This window comes from Hevea brasiliensis, chromosome 1 (assembly GCF_030052815.1).
Source record: "Hevea brasiliensis isolate MT/VB/25A 57/8 chromosome 1, ASM3005281v1, whole genome shotgun sequence".
NCBI lineage: Eukaryota > Viridiplantae > Streptophyta > Magnoliopsida > Malpighiales > Euphorbiaceae > Hevea > Hevea brasiliensis.
The window spans coordinates 123064898-123080930 of record NC_079493.1 but is presented as its reverse complement, the minus strand read 5'-3'; the positions used below and the strand labels follow the sequence as shown (position 1 = coordinate 123080930).

Below are 16033 nucleotides of genomic sequence, written 5' to 3'. Positions count from 1 at the left end.
TACATTCTATATTAATTTTACTATTTCAGTATAACAGAAAATAAAAAAAAAAATTACTCAAATATAATCATTATATGTATAATAATTTTATTATGATATTTTATATAAATTATATCATAATTAACAATCAAAGTATTACATTTACATCAGATAATTATTCAAAAAATAGACCATTCATATTTTCACCAAAGAATTCACAAAGAAGAAAAAGCTACACCAACATATTATCACATGCATACAGTTCAATATGGATAGGATTAAATGTGTGAATATTATTTAGTAACAATGAGATGAAAAGCTTTGCCAATTATGACTAAATCTTCTATTATTATTAATTAATGATTAATTCGCACCATAAAATCATAATAATTCATAAGATTATTGGCTTAGGAAAAAAAATGATTCATATGGTTATTCATCTATATCAAATTAGAGTAATGAACTAATGACTATTGATTGACTCAATAAAATTTAATCAGCTACTCCCATTAAGTTGAAAGCTTTAATCTTATCAACTGTCCCTCTTAATAACCGATATGTAAATTTTATTACAATCGCTCAATAAAGTTGGTGGTATACCCTAGTTTTGGATTGAAGAAGCCTCTTCTCATTTATTTTTTTTTTAAATAATAATAATAATAATAAAACAGCTATTGATGCACACTAATGGTAGGATGTGATTTTGTCCATCCACTTTTTTTTCTTGCCTTTTTATTTAATTTTGAAAATGCTGAGTAGTAATTCGAAAGCTGTCTTCCCAATTTGGTGGGAATTGATAGTATAAGTGAATAGATCATTAATTGACTAGGCAAGAATTGATTTCCTCAAACAAGATTCACCATCTTATAATGTAAAGGTGAGTTTCCTTTATAGGTAAACTTATAATATATGATGCTCCACTAATGCCATAAACATGGTGGTCAAATTGCTGGGCCGCACTTATCTATCCAAATTAAAATAAATATTGAACAATTTTTGTTTTATCACCTTATATTAAAAATTATAATCAGTAAGAGTGGGAACCCTTCAAATTTCAAATTTGAATCCAACACGTTATGAATTAAATGATAATGACTTGCAATATTGTTTTTTATTAATTACATTAAAAATGAGATTATAAATTAATTTTTATATATTGTGTTAATTTCATCGTTCTATCAAGTTTAAGAATAGCAATGGAGTGGATCTGGAGAGGAGATTGCTCTTCCGTCCTCACCACATAAAAGATTGGGTTCGAGGCAAGGTAGATTTCCCTGTGAGGGTTTTTTTTTTAAATTTTTTAATTTTAATGTATCATTATATAATATAAAAATAGATTATAAATTAGAAATATGAATTATAAAATATAACCTTAATAATATAAATATATATGTGTGTTAAATTATAATATTTAAATATATATATATATATATAAATAAATTTTTTTAATAAAATAATAATAATATATTATTATTATTATTAAGGAGGGTTACGAGGATTTATCTTTCTGTCTCTATTCTATACATATCAAGAAAAATTAATTGAATGCAAGGGTAATCGAGTTTTAGTAATAAATACCATCTCTAATCAAGTGTACACTTGTAATAGAAATTTTAGGCTTTATTGATTCATAGGTGGAATGAAGTAGGGAACTTTGAACAAACAAGTATATACTATAGAGAAGGGATGGAATATAGATATATATAAAGTTGGGGACATAAGGTAATGGGTACAAAAAAGCATTGGATTCTCCAAGAAAAAGAGGGAGAAAATGTAGATCTAGGGATGTGCAAGTTAGCTTGGTTTAGATATGATGTTCATTCATAAAACAAAAGAGATGCCGTTTGACACCTTTTGTGGGTGCAAGTGGGAATCAATCCCGAGGGTTGATTTGTTCTGCTCATTGGCCTGTGAAGGTTGTACTCTTTCTTTTTTCATGTAATTTCAGATTCTATGGTTCCTCAGAGGTCAATGAGCACATACTCACCTATATACATGGCTCTATGGCTTCTTCAAATTTATAGTTTTCCATTAATTATGCATGCCTTGGTTGGTAAAGTTATTAATTGTAATTATAACAATTAATTTAGTTAACAAATATGGTCATCGAAATAAGAATTGATTAATGTGCTTGAACAATAATAGTACTTTTTTTAGATTTTTTTTTTTAAAAATCTGGATTTGCAAGGTAAGATAGAATAATATTAAATAAAAGTTAATTTATTTTTAAATAGAGAAATATATTTTTGTGGTACATTTATAATTAGGTGAAAAAGTTAATGCTATGTGAGTGACATATTATGGGATTTATATGTGGACTAGCCAACTTTGTAAGTGGCATGGCACTTATCTTTTCTTTCTCTTCTGGAAATACAAGTACAAAATAAATATTATTATAACCAAATAACTCCAAAAATATTCATTTTTTAAAAGAAAATAAGGATTATCCTTCAAAATGAATGCATATGCCCATTTCTCTTTATTGATCTCTTGTTTCTTGTTTAATGATTTTATAATAATCAATAATTATATACGAAAGAAAAAAACAAAAAACTAGAGAGAGAGAAACAATGGCCTTTATGCTTTCTTTGTGAAGGTGATGGCAGGCAAATTATCAAAGAAAGGTGAGAGAGTGAAGATGGTGGGTTAAGAGGTACAGTCCCCCCCCACAAACGTAAAAGTTGATAATGATCTATGAGAGGCCAGAAGGAAGGGAATATGTGGGTTTGCTACTTTGCAATAGCTTAGCTTACCTTAATTTGGTTTTATTTTTTCATATGGGAACATGCATGGGTTGACTTGTCCTTGTAAAAGATGCTTACCCTTCCCTCTGTCTTAATAATTCTATCTTTTCTTTCTCTTTGACTTATACTACCCCACCTCTGCCTCTCTCATAAAATGGGATTTGCACTTTTCATGAAAATTTTGCCAGCTTTAGTTTGTCAATGGATAAAGCTAATGATTTTGCTTCCATTATTGAACAATTATTGATTAAAAGACTTTCAACAGTTGATTGCTTTTATTATGAATCACTTGGCCCATTTGAGTATGCATACAAAAGCATCATTAAATTTGATGTGCTTGTTGTAATTTATAATTTATTTGGTATTAATATTTAACTTTGAATTTCCCTTAAAATTTGATATATTTTATTTATCAAAATTTCAAAAAAATTTACAAATAAATCTTCAAAGTTACAAAGTCTCTAATTTGAGTATCAATCAAACTGTTTTACAACGTTGTTTAAAAAAGTGCATTTTTGAAAAAAAAATTATGAATTCCAAATTTAATTTTAGTTGATTTAAAGATTAAATGTGACCAAATCTAATCACTTTCCTTTTCATTGAGACTTTCTTATTTAATTTATTGAAAGTTTAAAATAAGTTTTAGGTCTAAAAATTATTGAGAAAATAAATAAAGTATTAGCTCTACTTGGTTTGTTAGCTCAAAGAATACGCCAAACCGGCCTTAAAGTGCAAAAAGAGTGGGGCTTGGTCCTTTGGGCTCAATAGTTGTTACAAAGGTTAGGATAACTCCCATGGAAGATGGAACCACCATAGATAGATTAGGCTTTAATTAGTAATTATAAAAATTTTGAATTGTGTTTAATTTGATAATCAAACTAATAAAAATTAATTAATATTATTATTATTTATAGTTATTTATAAATTTTTATAACAACATTCATTTATAAGCATTTCCTTATTAAAATTAAATCATATTTATTATTTTTATAAATAAAAAGAATTCTAAATATATTTTTATTAATAATTAATTAATAATATAAAATATATATTTTATTTTCTTTCATTAATTTTTTTTTTATCAGTTCTTTCATTAATTTGGTTACAACTGAATTTTTGTTAACTTCGATTTTCTGTCATCTTTAACTGGATTTGATTAATAATTCAATTAGTTGTAAATGGGATTTGGTTCACTTCCATTAACCGGCATAGGGAGGTAGCAATGGAGCATTCACGTTTCATACACAGGAGGCAGCTGGACAATGATCCCCAATGTACCATTCCATAATAAATCTCCTGCTCACTCAAATCAGGAACAATTTTACCTCCACCAACAATCCCAACAGCAGCAATAATTCAATCAATTCCAACAACAGCAGCAGCAGCAGAATCAGCGTCACCAGTCACTCGCCTCTCACTTCCACCTCTTGCACGTAAAACCCTCAACTCAAAACATTTATTTCGAAGGGAACTTTTCTTAAGATGATAATTGTTAAGCTGCTTTGATGATCACTTTGGTTTTTGTTAATTTCAGGTCTAATTGCAGTTCAGCATTCTATGCAACAATTCAAGCTGTACAGAAAAGCTGGAGGATCTGTAGCTGCAGAATCTGATTCACATTGTATTCTTTGGTGTGGAAGGAAATTGTCATCTTTCCTTAGCCCAATGACCCTTAACAAAACTTCATTTCATACTGTGCGGCACATTTTTTATTATCATGGGAGTTGGAGGCCATGAAATTGTATATCAGAGTTCTTGATTATTGCATTAGTGATATGCCAGTATTTGCACTTCAATCGAGTTTGTTTCCCCTCTAAAAGCCCACAGAATTGTTGCACCAGCATAAAAGCACCATTATTATTAATAGTGAGAAACATGTGAACATTGTTTCTACTTCAGAATTTATGAATTTTTGTATAAGATTTATGATCAACTGTAGTTGTAATTTCTTGTGTTGGTATGAACTATCTTTGCTTCCGCATTTTTCTTAAATTTTATTTTGGCATTACTTCTTGATGCAGAAGAAGGAAGAAGTTGCCTATCTAAAAAGTAGAAACAAATGCAAATTAAGTAGAACTTGAGTCACTTTATGAGCTCTCTTTACAAGAAGCATTCAAGGCAAAAGGTGTGTGCTTGTGCTATAATCTGATACTGGATCTGCTAGCTTGTTGGAAGATTCATCCGTTAGTGTTTGGATATACAACCCAGTGGATGGTTAATACTGCGTGCTCTAAAATTTAACCACCATTACCAGTTTGACGATGCACCTCACCTCAGGATCCAAATGAGCCAGTCTCACTGTGGTTCCATTCCTCTTCTCTAGCCATCAACAAACCTTAATCTTGATGCTAGTTCCATTTCTGAAAGAACGTGATCGTTTAATTACTCTGAAATTGCATACTTAACCATGCTATGAGAAGTGCCAGAGCCATACAAAATCAAAGAACACTCCTGTCGTCCCATGTTTTTTAATTAATAGAAATGTCATCAAGTCTGTTTTGTCTTTTAGAACGTCTGACATATCGTCAAAGGCTTTGAAAGAGTCCTACTCAAGTGTATTTTACTAAATATACACAGAAAAATTCTTTACAAGGCTATCTAAAGCCACTCTATTTTTAGTTCCAAAAAAAAAAAAAAAGAATTCCAAGAATACATTATTTCTTAATATATATCATTGTCCAAAAATATCACCAGTAACTGAATCTGTTAAGAACGATTTCTTTTTCTCTCTCTTAGTCTCAAACACATATGTCTATTTCTCCTCCCATTGCTCTCCATCTTCCATTTTCATTCGTTTTCTTGCACAGAGAAAAGGAAGGATCTGCAACCACCAGAGAAAAAAAAGAAGCCCCATTAAAGAAAACTGCACCATCCCCGCCGGCAACGCAACCGATATCTCACCATCAACAAAAGCAAACAATAACAACAACATCAAACAATATGAGCATTCCAAGGATTGGCAACGGCACCACCCAAGCTTGTGCTGCCTGCAAATACCAGCGTAGGAAGTGCGCTCCTGACTGTATTCTCGCTCCTTATTTCCCTCATGATCGCCAAAGACAATTCCTCAATGCCCATAAATTGTTTGGTGTTAGCAACATAACCAAAATCATCAAACCCCTAAGCCAACCTGACAAGGACGAAGCTATGCGAACTATCATTTTCCAATCAGATGTTCGGGCCAGTGATCCCGTTGGAGGCTGTTATCGAATCATTCGTGAGCTTCAACGCCAAATCGAATACCACAAGGCTGAGCTTGATCTTGTTCTTCATCAACTAGCCATTTGTCGAGCTCAAGCTCACCAACAAACTCACTTCCAGATGCTAGAAACCGATGATTCAACAACGCTTGAATGTGAGATTGTTAATCAAGATTCTTTGGATATTTATGATCCCACGATGATGCAATATCATTATCCACAAACGCAAGAAGAGGAACAAGAATTTGTGGTTCCAGATCATGATCAACAACTGCAAGAACACCTTGTCAATGAAACTGCAGCCTTGACCATCCAGGATTCTACTCACGTTGTTTCATCATCATCATCGCCATCCTTGCATAATGTCAAGCAGCCTTATGTTAATGAATGCGACGATATCAAGCCACTTCTTGACATAAACGACGTCAAGTTTGAGCCTGAAGAGTTAGTTGAAAGGAAGTTTGTACCATCGACACAGTTAGTTATATCATCATGAAGAAGAATACTTATTCTTGTTAACCGTACATGCAAAGAGGAGGAGGAATAAGAAGAAGAAAGAAATGCCCATATCTTAATTTGTTTTGTCGAAGGTAGGTTTGTGTTCCATATCACATTCTAGGAGATTGATAAGTGCTACTGTTTCTGGGTTTTCAATGTCTTAGAGCTGTAAAAGGAAAAAAAAATTACACAGCTCTGATTTTCCCTGGATGTAAAGCAGATCTAAACAGGAGTTGTAAGCATTAATTGATCATTAGCTTCGTTTAATGATATATGACCAAGATTAATGGACATCAAATATAAAAGAATGCTGCAAATCTCTTTTAGGCTTAGAAGATGAGATTTGAAAAATATGCTTTCAATTTGGAAATTTGTATGAGAATTCAATCATTTGATCATGGACAATGATCTTTATGCAGAAGAAATAAGTATTTTTTATTTATTTTATATTGTTGTTAGATGATATATATTGCAAATTAAAAACTAAATTAGAACAATTTTATTTATTTATTTATTTTGGATTTTACGTAGGGAGTCGTAATAAATTTATTTCTGTTATATGAGTTTGTTGTCGATAGCACCGGTCGACGAAAAACCAAAGACATTTTGTCCACGCTACTGTGTTTGGTAGTGATAAATGGACTACCATTAGCTGCAGAAACAATGGGAGGTCTCCTGCATTCCAAAAATTAAACTAATTTGGAACTGAGGTATAATTTAATTCAAGCCAGTGCAAAAATAAAACCAGGAAAAGCTAGAATTTTTTTTATCCCCACATCGTCAATCTAGCTACCTCATCCACGTCTTGTGGAATGATAGTATTACTGTGAACATATTCTTCACTCTCCATTTGTAGTGTCAATGCCTCAACAATCCCAGAAACTTTCTCCAAACCCTTTTGCGTGTTGTTCCCTGCAGAGAAGATATAAACATTTTTCTTCACCTTAATCCAACTCTGTCCAGGATACTTCCTTAAACCCTTTACTCTTGCCGACGCTCTCACTGTTGCAGAATCCTTCCATCTACCACTTGCAGCATATATATTAGAAAGCAGCATGTAATTCCCCGTCGTTTCCCGCAGGTTGAGACTAAAAATATGGGAGGCAGTTTCTCCTGCCACTTTTGTATTGTTATGCATTCTACAAGAGTTCAAAAGAGCACCCCAGACACAAGCATTGGGCTCTAGTGGCATATTTTTGACAATTTCACTTGCTTCTTGTAATAACCCTGCACGGCCTAGGAGATCAACCATGCAAGCATAATGCTCCATCTGGGGTTCAATCCTATACTCCCTAAGCATCTGATCAAAAAGCCTACGACCCTCAGGAACAAGTCCAGCATGACCACAAGCAGAAATAATAGCAACAAAAGTAACCCCATCCGGCTTGAATGCCAATTTAATCATTTGATCAAAAGTTTCCAGAGCTTTTACACCAAGTCCATGCATCCCATACCCTGTGATCATAGAGTTCCACGAGATTAAATCTCTCTTCTCAATTTTCTCAAATACCATGTACCCTTCTCTGAGACATCCACACTTAGTGTACATATTAACCAAGCCATTTTCCACCAGAATGTTGTTGTCCATCAATGCTCTAATCACATGGCCATGAATTTCCCTACCAAGATGCAGAGCAGGTAATTCTGCACAAACTGATAAAATGGTAGAAATTGTCACAGCGTTTGCCAGTACTTTAGCAAACTGCATTCTTCGAAAAAGTTCCAAAGCTTCCCCTCCTCGCCCCTGGGAAGCAAAACCATCAATTACGGCACTCCAACTTACCACATTAGGCCTCAATGTCGGACAATCTTCTGATCTCTCCAGCTGTGAAAATATTTCAAGAGCCTCATCACATAAACCAGCGTCTGCATGTGACGTTATCAAGGCATTCCAACTCGCTATACTCTTATTTTTCATTTCCAGAAACAAGTTATTCGCACTATTTACATCTCCATGCTTCCCATACACACATAATAATGCATTCTTCACAAATGAGTAATCTTCAAACCCACCCTTAATGACAAATCCATGAATCACCGTACCCCGATAAAATACACCCAAATCAGCACAAACTGATAACACCACAGCAAGTGCTTCAGCACTCACCTCAATTCCTCTCATCCTTATCAAATCAAACAACTCCATAGTTTCCTTAAGCCAACCAGAACGTGCATGGCTTGACATAAGTGATGTCCATGTCACAAGATTTGGCTCCAAACCTTCAGACTGCATCCTTTTAAAAATCTCAAGAGCACCATTGCAGTCATAATTAAAGGCATATCCCGAAACCATCGTATTCCAGGAAATATAGCTTCTTACACCCATTCTATCAAACACATTGTGGGCATCTCTCATTTGACCCAATTTCGCATACATGCCCATCAACTCATTGCCAACATGAAGATGATTCTGAAAACCCATTTCTAAGGCATGCCCATGAACTATTTTGCAGAAAATAGGATTTCCCATATAAGCGCATGCCCTTAAAACCAAAGGAAAAGTAAACCCATCCCCAAAAACTCCAGCCCTTCTCATTCTAACATACAGCTTAAGGGCATTTTCATAGTTCTCATTAGAAACATTAGCTCTCAAAATTGAATTCCACAAAAGCAAATTCGAGACGCCCTCAAAAGGGGCGCTGTTAAAAACTTTGTGGGCATCAAAGAGGAGCCCAAAACGACCATAGACAGATATAATACGGGCAGCCAAGAAAGCAGAGCAACAGCAACCAGTGACGATGACATGGGTATGGATTTGTTTGCAGCGATCAACAACGATGCATTGCTGAAGAAGGTGATCAAAAAAATCAAGAAGCTCACTGGAGGGTTGATATTCTGTGCTGTGGGTTTGACGATGGAGTAGAGAGATTGGACAGCTGAGATTTGAAGGGAAATTATGAATTCGAGAAGGTATGGATGCGAGACGTTGAAAAGCTGCAGCATGAAGCATGAAGATGAATTATTCATCAATAAAAGCTGCAGCATGAATCATGAAGAGGAATAATTAATCTTATGCTCGTAAATCACTCTTGAAGAAGCCAAAGGATGATGAGGAAGACAACAAAGAGATTCGGCTTTATTTACTTATTTTTTCTAGTCCAGCCCAAATAACAAACTATTGACTTGTTGTGTCGGATGAAAGAAGCCCGAATGTAAATAAAAATTCATAGCTCGAAATCAAACCTAGCATGGCCCAATCTCTGCCAGGTATAAATATAGGCTTTGATGCCGCCATTAAACAATCCGAGGAAGAAAGGCTCTCGTGTAGTTTCAGTCCTAGGGTTTGTGGATCCTATGCAGTTATGGCTTCCATCTGCCAATCAAAGCCAAAAACTGTCTGACGAAGAGGTTGATGAGAAACAACACGACAACAAAGAGGATGATGAAATGATTGATGAGGAGGAAGATAACAAAGGCGTCGAGGAGAAAGACCCATTTATAGGACACCGCCAGCGACTACGAGGATGAGGAAGAAAGGAGGAGCGTCTTTCCTCGTGGATATTATTGTGGTTGTATTATGTCGGACCGTATAATAATAATAATAATAATAATATTATTATTATTATTATAAAAAAAATAACTTAAATTATTAAAAAAAAATATTAATATAGTTATATTAAAAATTTATAGTAATTAATAATTAATTTATTAATTAATTATATAAATTATTAGATGTGTTTTAATTTTAAATAAAATTTAAATTAATTTAAAGAAAATTTATTGTAACAAAGACAATAATAATAATAATAATAATAATAATAATAATTAATCAATATTATAATAAATATAATTAATTTTTGTATTAATTAATTATATAAGTAACGATATATAAATATATTAATTTTAAAATAATTTAAATAATAATATTTAAGAAAAAATAATAATAATTTATTTTATTATATTTTATTATATTGTGATGTGAACAACAATTTATATGAATAATTTATTTTATTAATCTATTAAATTATATTATTAATTTTTTTTGTATATTTTATGATTTTTTAAATGATAAAAGTGTAATAAATTTTCTTTATTTATTGTGTTATAAAATTTTAAGATATCAGAATATATTTTTTATTCTTATAAATAATTTTATTATTACGAAAATTTTATTTTAAATATTCTTATTATAAAATATTATTATTTAAACCTAAAATTTAGTTATTTTAAAACAAGTAAGAAGTTCTTTTTCATCAGTTTCTCCTTTAGCTCAAGTTGAACGTGATTGAAAGTCCTAGTCACGGGAGTCCTCCGACCCAACTTCTCAAAAGTAATCTGACATCAAATTAATCTGAAATGCAGACCCATGCTCTGAGTTCAAATTGATCTTCTACTCTATTGTCATTGAAAACAAGTTGAGCAATGGTGGATTTACCAATCCCAGCCGTATTCATTATTGAAATCACACCCAGGCCATGGCCATCAGATAGCAGAAAATCCGTTCTTGACATCATTCCAGCCATTTAAATCAGACTCATCTACCAAATAAGTTGTGGGTATTCTTTGAAATCTTGACTAATCTGGTTCTCCCCAGTCCCCATCAGTAGAATTAAGCATTATTGACAAAATAAAACATCATCAAAGTTTCATCACATTGTTTCAACACTTAAAATTCCATTTATATTGTTCCCATTTTTACTGCCTGAAACAACACAGCGATTGATGTGGATCTGTACGCATGACTTGAAAGGATTTCAATCACCTTGTGTCAAAATTTAAAATCTTGGTTTCCATGTAAGAGTTTCAGTTTTCAAGAATGAATATATCCTTGTATTATGGTACACGTATCGCTTGAAACTTGAAAAATCAGCTCTCACATTTAGTTTATCTAATAATCCATATCATCCTTGTTTGGCATTCGGCTAGGATGTTTTTTCTCATTTGCATTATCCACAATTGCTGCATCGGTAGTTGTCAATAGCAATGAAACACTGAAATGGAGAGGAAAAAGAGCTTAGCTGTGAAATACAGATAATTTACACGAACAATTTTTATAAAATGACATTCACCTGGCAGCATCCACTAGGGCTGTCCTGACAACTTTGAGGGGATCTATGATTCCAGCCTTGACCATATCGACATATTCACCTGTTTTTCACTATCATCATAACTGAACGGGCAATGAACATCAAATTTATAGTAGGTAGGTATTTTCATGCAATTATGAATCTACACATCCAAATTTATTTTCAATCGGGAGTACCCTATACCCTCCCTTAATTAAGCTATTCGAATTTTTATCCACTGTTGCAGTCCATTGAAAACCAAAATAACAAAGAAATTTCTTGAATTTGCAAAGAACAGAAACACAGCTCTGAATGATAAGAACATTTAATATAAGTCCAAACAAAATCAAATCTTTTTTTTTTTTTTAATATCTAGAAGAGCAAACCTTTAGCCGCATCACCACCCAAATTATGATCATCTCCAATAATTTTCCGAGAATGACAGCAGCATCAAATCCAGCATTTGAAACTATTGTGTATGTAGGTGGCTGTGGCAATCCAATACCAATTATCAGATAGAAAGCAAGCAAAACTCTACTCTCTCTCCGAATTTAACAAAAACTTTCTAACTTTCTAACCTTGAAAGCATGTCATAACAAGTAGGCAAATCTAAGGTGCGAACACAAATTGCAAAATCACATAAGAAAAATAACATTGTTTTTGTCTATGTCCATGGGCAGCAAGGCAAAAGAAAAAATTGCACTGTAATAAAAAAAAAAAAAAAAAAAAAAAAAAAAGCAATATACAATCAACCAAACACTAACGCGTTTCTTGAATATCTCGTAACTCTACCGCCCGCCGCAAGTAATAGAATATTACAATATTTTTTACGAGCTCGGGGATACCACTTTTTATCCCCAATCGAGTCCCTGGTGCGAAACTTTCGGATCACAATTCGGATCCAAAATTCAAAGCCACAAATATAACAGAGGCAAGTAAAGACTAACAAATCTCAAACCTTGAGAGCACTCTGAATTATTTGGATGCCTCTTTTCTGGTCTTCATTTTGAGCTTGAAGGTCTTCCAAAGCTTTTGCAGCATACAAGAGAGCAACACCACCCCCGAATGCCGAAACATTCAGATGCTTAAACTTTATGTAATAAAACAAACTAACTTACCTGGTACAATACCTTCTTCCACAGCTGCTCACGTAGCAATCAAAGCATCTGTAACCCTGTCTTTTCTTTCTCCAACTTCTGCCTCACTAGCCCCACCAACCTGCAAGAAAATGATCACTCGCTTGGGAGGGCCATGAACTGTACATAATTGAGAGGTGTAAATGGGGAAAGTATAGGAATGAAATTGGTAGGAAAGAAGTACCCAACCGATGAAGCTAATCTCGAAGCTGCTCCATACATAATTGAGGATCACAGAAAATGCAGAAAGATTGTTTTTGCTGGTGTTGCTTGCAATTCATAAGAAGGGCTTTTGGCTGGGTTTAGCTTTGAATTTTTGGGGGTATTTTACTTGTTTTAATCAAACTTATTACTCATCCACGTTTTTTACGGGTCTCGCCAATTAATGGGCTGTTAGCCCAATCTCGAAGGCCCAAGTTGCGAACCTCATGCTAGTGTTAGTTTAGATGAAACTGTCATATTCTCATATATATATATATATATATATATATATATATATATAAGCATTAAAAACAAATATTTTTAATTTTATGACTGGAAATTGGGTAAGTTCAAACACTTTGCATCCAGAAGAGAGCAATCACATGGTAGTATGGTGACAAGGGCCAATACAAATAGTGAGCACCGAAACCATTAAAATGATAAATTTTGATATCTATTTTTAAATTTACCTAACTATAATATTACAGTCATCTGATTTAAAAATGTAACATAAAGTTTTATTAATTTTTAAATTTTACACAATAAAATTTCTTTAATATAAAATTAATCTATACAGTATCAATATAGAACTCAGACAGAATTTCTTTTTTCTCTCTCAAATCATGTATAAATTGATTTCTTCTTCTTTTTATAGAAAGAATAATTTTTCATATATAAAGAGAATAATTTCACTTTGCATAAGAGATGAGAGAAAAATATTAATCAAGTGCTATACGAAAACTGTTCACGTTAGTTTCTAACTGAAAAATTAATAATTGAGAGTTAAAGAAATTTTATTATAAAAAATTTAAAAATTTTAAAAATTATATATATATATATATATATATATATATAAATTCAGAAATAATCACTGAAATTTATCCCCACTGAAAATATTTTAACGTTGGCGTGTGGTTTTCCACATGTTATTCTTCGGAAGACTGAAAAGAAAAGTGTTTCCACCAGAAACGTCCGCCTCCACGCCAAAGCGCACGCACCCACAATAATTGCACCTTCGCCTACTGCCTTCGCCTTCCAAAAATTAAAAAAATCCCTCCACCGACACCCTTAAATTAAAGCAACATGCACCAAATAAATCTGTATATATGGAAGAACAATTTAATTAGGGTTTTGTAACAGATTAGATTAGGGATAGACATGACAACCACTACCCTTTGGGATAATATTTGTGCATCACTCATTTTTGTCTCTGTATTTGCTTTATGCTTAGGACCCCACCACAGCTTGGAATCAAAGTAATGCCAGTGATTATTTCTTATGTTGTATTCCAATTTGCTTTCTTTATTTCATATATATTTTGATTCTTTATTAATAATTACCAAATAAATTAAACGTTTGCATTGAAAGCTAGCCAACAATTCTTGTTGGATGGTGGTGCCCCTTCCACGAAGGGCAAAACATGTTGTTACTCATCATTAATTCAAGTATAGTATATGGTCAGATCTACGTACGTGCCAATAAGTAATTGTTATTGTTACTAATTATAATAAATAAAATAAAAACAATTCGCTGGAGAATTTTTTGAAAAAATAAACAAAAATTTTCAAATCCATATATAAATAAATTTTCTGTACCACCCAATCATGTTCAGTTTGTATAACATATGAAAGAGGAGAAATTATACATATACGAGGGAAAAATATATAAAAAGTAAAAGAAAAAAAAAATCACACCTTTTTCTCTTCTAAATTAAACACTTGGAATTAATAATTAATTCCATCTCAGAAAGTCCATTTCCAGATCTTGATCCTCAAATCAACCTTGCATTTAGCTTTAGATACTGAAGCTGTAGTTGCCGTTTTCCCACTAGGAACCGTAGCTTTAATCCCTTCACAGGAAACTCTAATCCCAACCTTCGGTGTCTTTAAGCCTCCCATCTTCACTTTCACCTTAGTTTCCAACTCTATCTTCAAACCCAAACCATTATTGCTCTTTAAATCTGTCTTTAATTCGCTAGAAGAGGTATCGTCTAGCTGTTGACCACTGCTCGTGATGGAAGCTTTCAGAAAGGTCGTGTTCTTGGTGCCATGCACAAAAGAGGGTAACAATCCATTGCCTATAAGGATCCCATCTTTATCTGTAGTTACAGAGATTGTGACAGGGTTGTAGATGTAGACGAGCTTCTTGTTGGGGTTTCTTGTGGTGATGTTCAAGTTGATATTGGTGGTGAGATGGGAAGATGAAGTGAGGTTGAGAGAGGAGACTTTGAGGCCAGAGACGGCGAAGGTGGGCCGGTGGGGACGATAGATAACGTAGATGATGGCACCAGCAATTGCAGCGAGGAGGAGGAGAGTGAATATGATTACGGTTAGCCAGAGACAACAGGCACACCAGCCGCTGCGTCGGCTGCGTTGGCGTTGGGGTTGGGGACGGTAGGCAGGGCGGTTGGCACCGTAGAGTTGGGCTTTGGTGGCTGGAAAAGAGGGATTGGTGGTAGTAGTGGTGCCTCCATTCGTGGCAGGTTTAGCAGAAGGGTAAACCCTGTCTGTCATGTTGAGAGAGGAGAATAGAAGAAAAGATAAAAGAAGAGCAAACTGTTTTCTTGAGGTGTTTGATGAGTGTCTAAGAGAGGAGAAAAGGCCAAAGGGCTTTGGCCTTTTTCTTTGAGAGAGGGGGAGAAAGAAAAAAAGGACTATTTTGCTGAGGTCCTAAGAAAGAAAGATATATAAATAGTCAATTTTGGGATGTATATATGAACTAAAAATAAAGGGAAGATTAATAATTATGAGGGAAATGTTTTTCTTTTGCTTAAGAGAAAGTATTAATTTTAGAAAGGAAAGTGAGGGTAGGAAGAGATAATGGGTGGGGAATATATATAACAGAGACAAAGAATGGTGAAGATAGCAACATGACAACCAATACCAAAATTTTTATGTCTACAACTTGCGTTTCTCTCTATGCTTGAAAAATAGTGAAAAATAATCGGTGACAAATTTTCACTCCCAACCAAAAATTGACTTCATTTAATCACTATCAACGACTTACAATTTAACATCTTTTAAGCGAATAATATTTCCTTAACCATTTTTTAAGCATAACTTAACTAATTACTAATGTATCGCAATTCTAAAAAAAAAAAAATATATCATTTTGGATAGGGCACATCATTTTCGTTAATGATATTTCACCAAACTCTCTCTCTCTCTATGTATATGTAGCATGTGGCTTAAGCACCAATCGATTATTGTTTATGACATAGGGGTTGTTGAGCTCAAGGTTGGTAGTATTAAGTTATCATTTTTTTTTTT

At 33.4% G+C, this 16033-nt stretch overlaps 3 protein-coding genes and 1 long non-coding RNA gene across 4 annotated transcripts; 1 reads left to right on the top strand and 3 right to left on the bottom strand.

Annotated features, from left to right (window-relative positions):
• Positions 1 to 4836: 4836 nt before the first annotated feature.
• LOC110642318 (LOB domain-containing protein 22-like) lies at positions 4837 to 6923 on the top strand. The gene has a single exon (XM_058150638.1). It carries the CDS (start codon positions 5472 to 5474, stop codon positions 6417 to 6419), a length of 948 nt encoding a protein of 315 aa, XP_058006621.1. The 5' UTR covers positions 4837 to 5471; the 3' UTR covers positions 6420 to 6923.
• Positions 6924 to 7069: 146 nt separating this feature from the next.
• On the bottom strand, positions 7070 to 9931 carry LOC110642319 (putative pentatricopeptide repeat-containing protein At1g17630). Its single transcript, XM_021794310.2, has 2 exons — positions 9605 to 9931; positions 7070 to 9355 (listed from the first exon to the last, which is right to left on the bottom strand). Exons 1-2 carry the CDS (start codon positions 9654 to 9656, stop codon positions 7188 to 7190), a joined length of 2220 nt encoding a protein of 739 aa, XP_021650002.2. The 5' UTR covers positions 9657 to 9931; the 3' UTR covers positions 7070 to 7187.
• A 1169-nt stretch (positions 9932 to 11100) lies between these two features.
• On the bottom strand, positions 11101 to 12901 carry LOC110642320 (uncharacterized). Its single transcript, XR_009150437.1, has 5 exons — positions 12748 to 12901; positions 12386 to 12645; positions 11814 to 11915; positions 11431 to 11509; positions 11101 to 11352 (listed from the first exon to the last, which is right to left on the bottom strand). It is a non-coding gene; the product is annotated as an uncharacterized LOC110642320 (long non-coding RNA).
• A 1541-nt stretch (positions 12902 to 14442) lies between these two features.
• On the bottom strand, positions 14443 to 15498 carry LOC110642304 (NDR1/HIN1-like protein 13). The gene has a single exon (XM_021794294.2). It carries the CDS (start codon positions 15275 to 15277, stop codon positions 14507 to 14509), a length of 771 nt encoding a protein of 256 aa, XP_021649986.2. The 5' UTR covers positions 15278 to 15498; the 3' UTR covers positions 14443 to 14506.
• Positions 15499 to 16033: the final 535 nt, after the last annotated feature.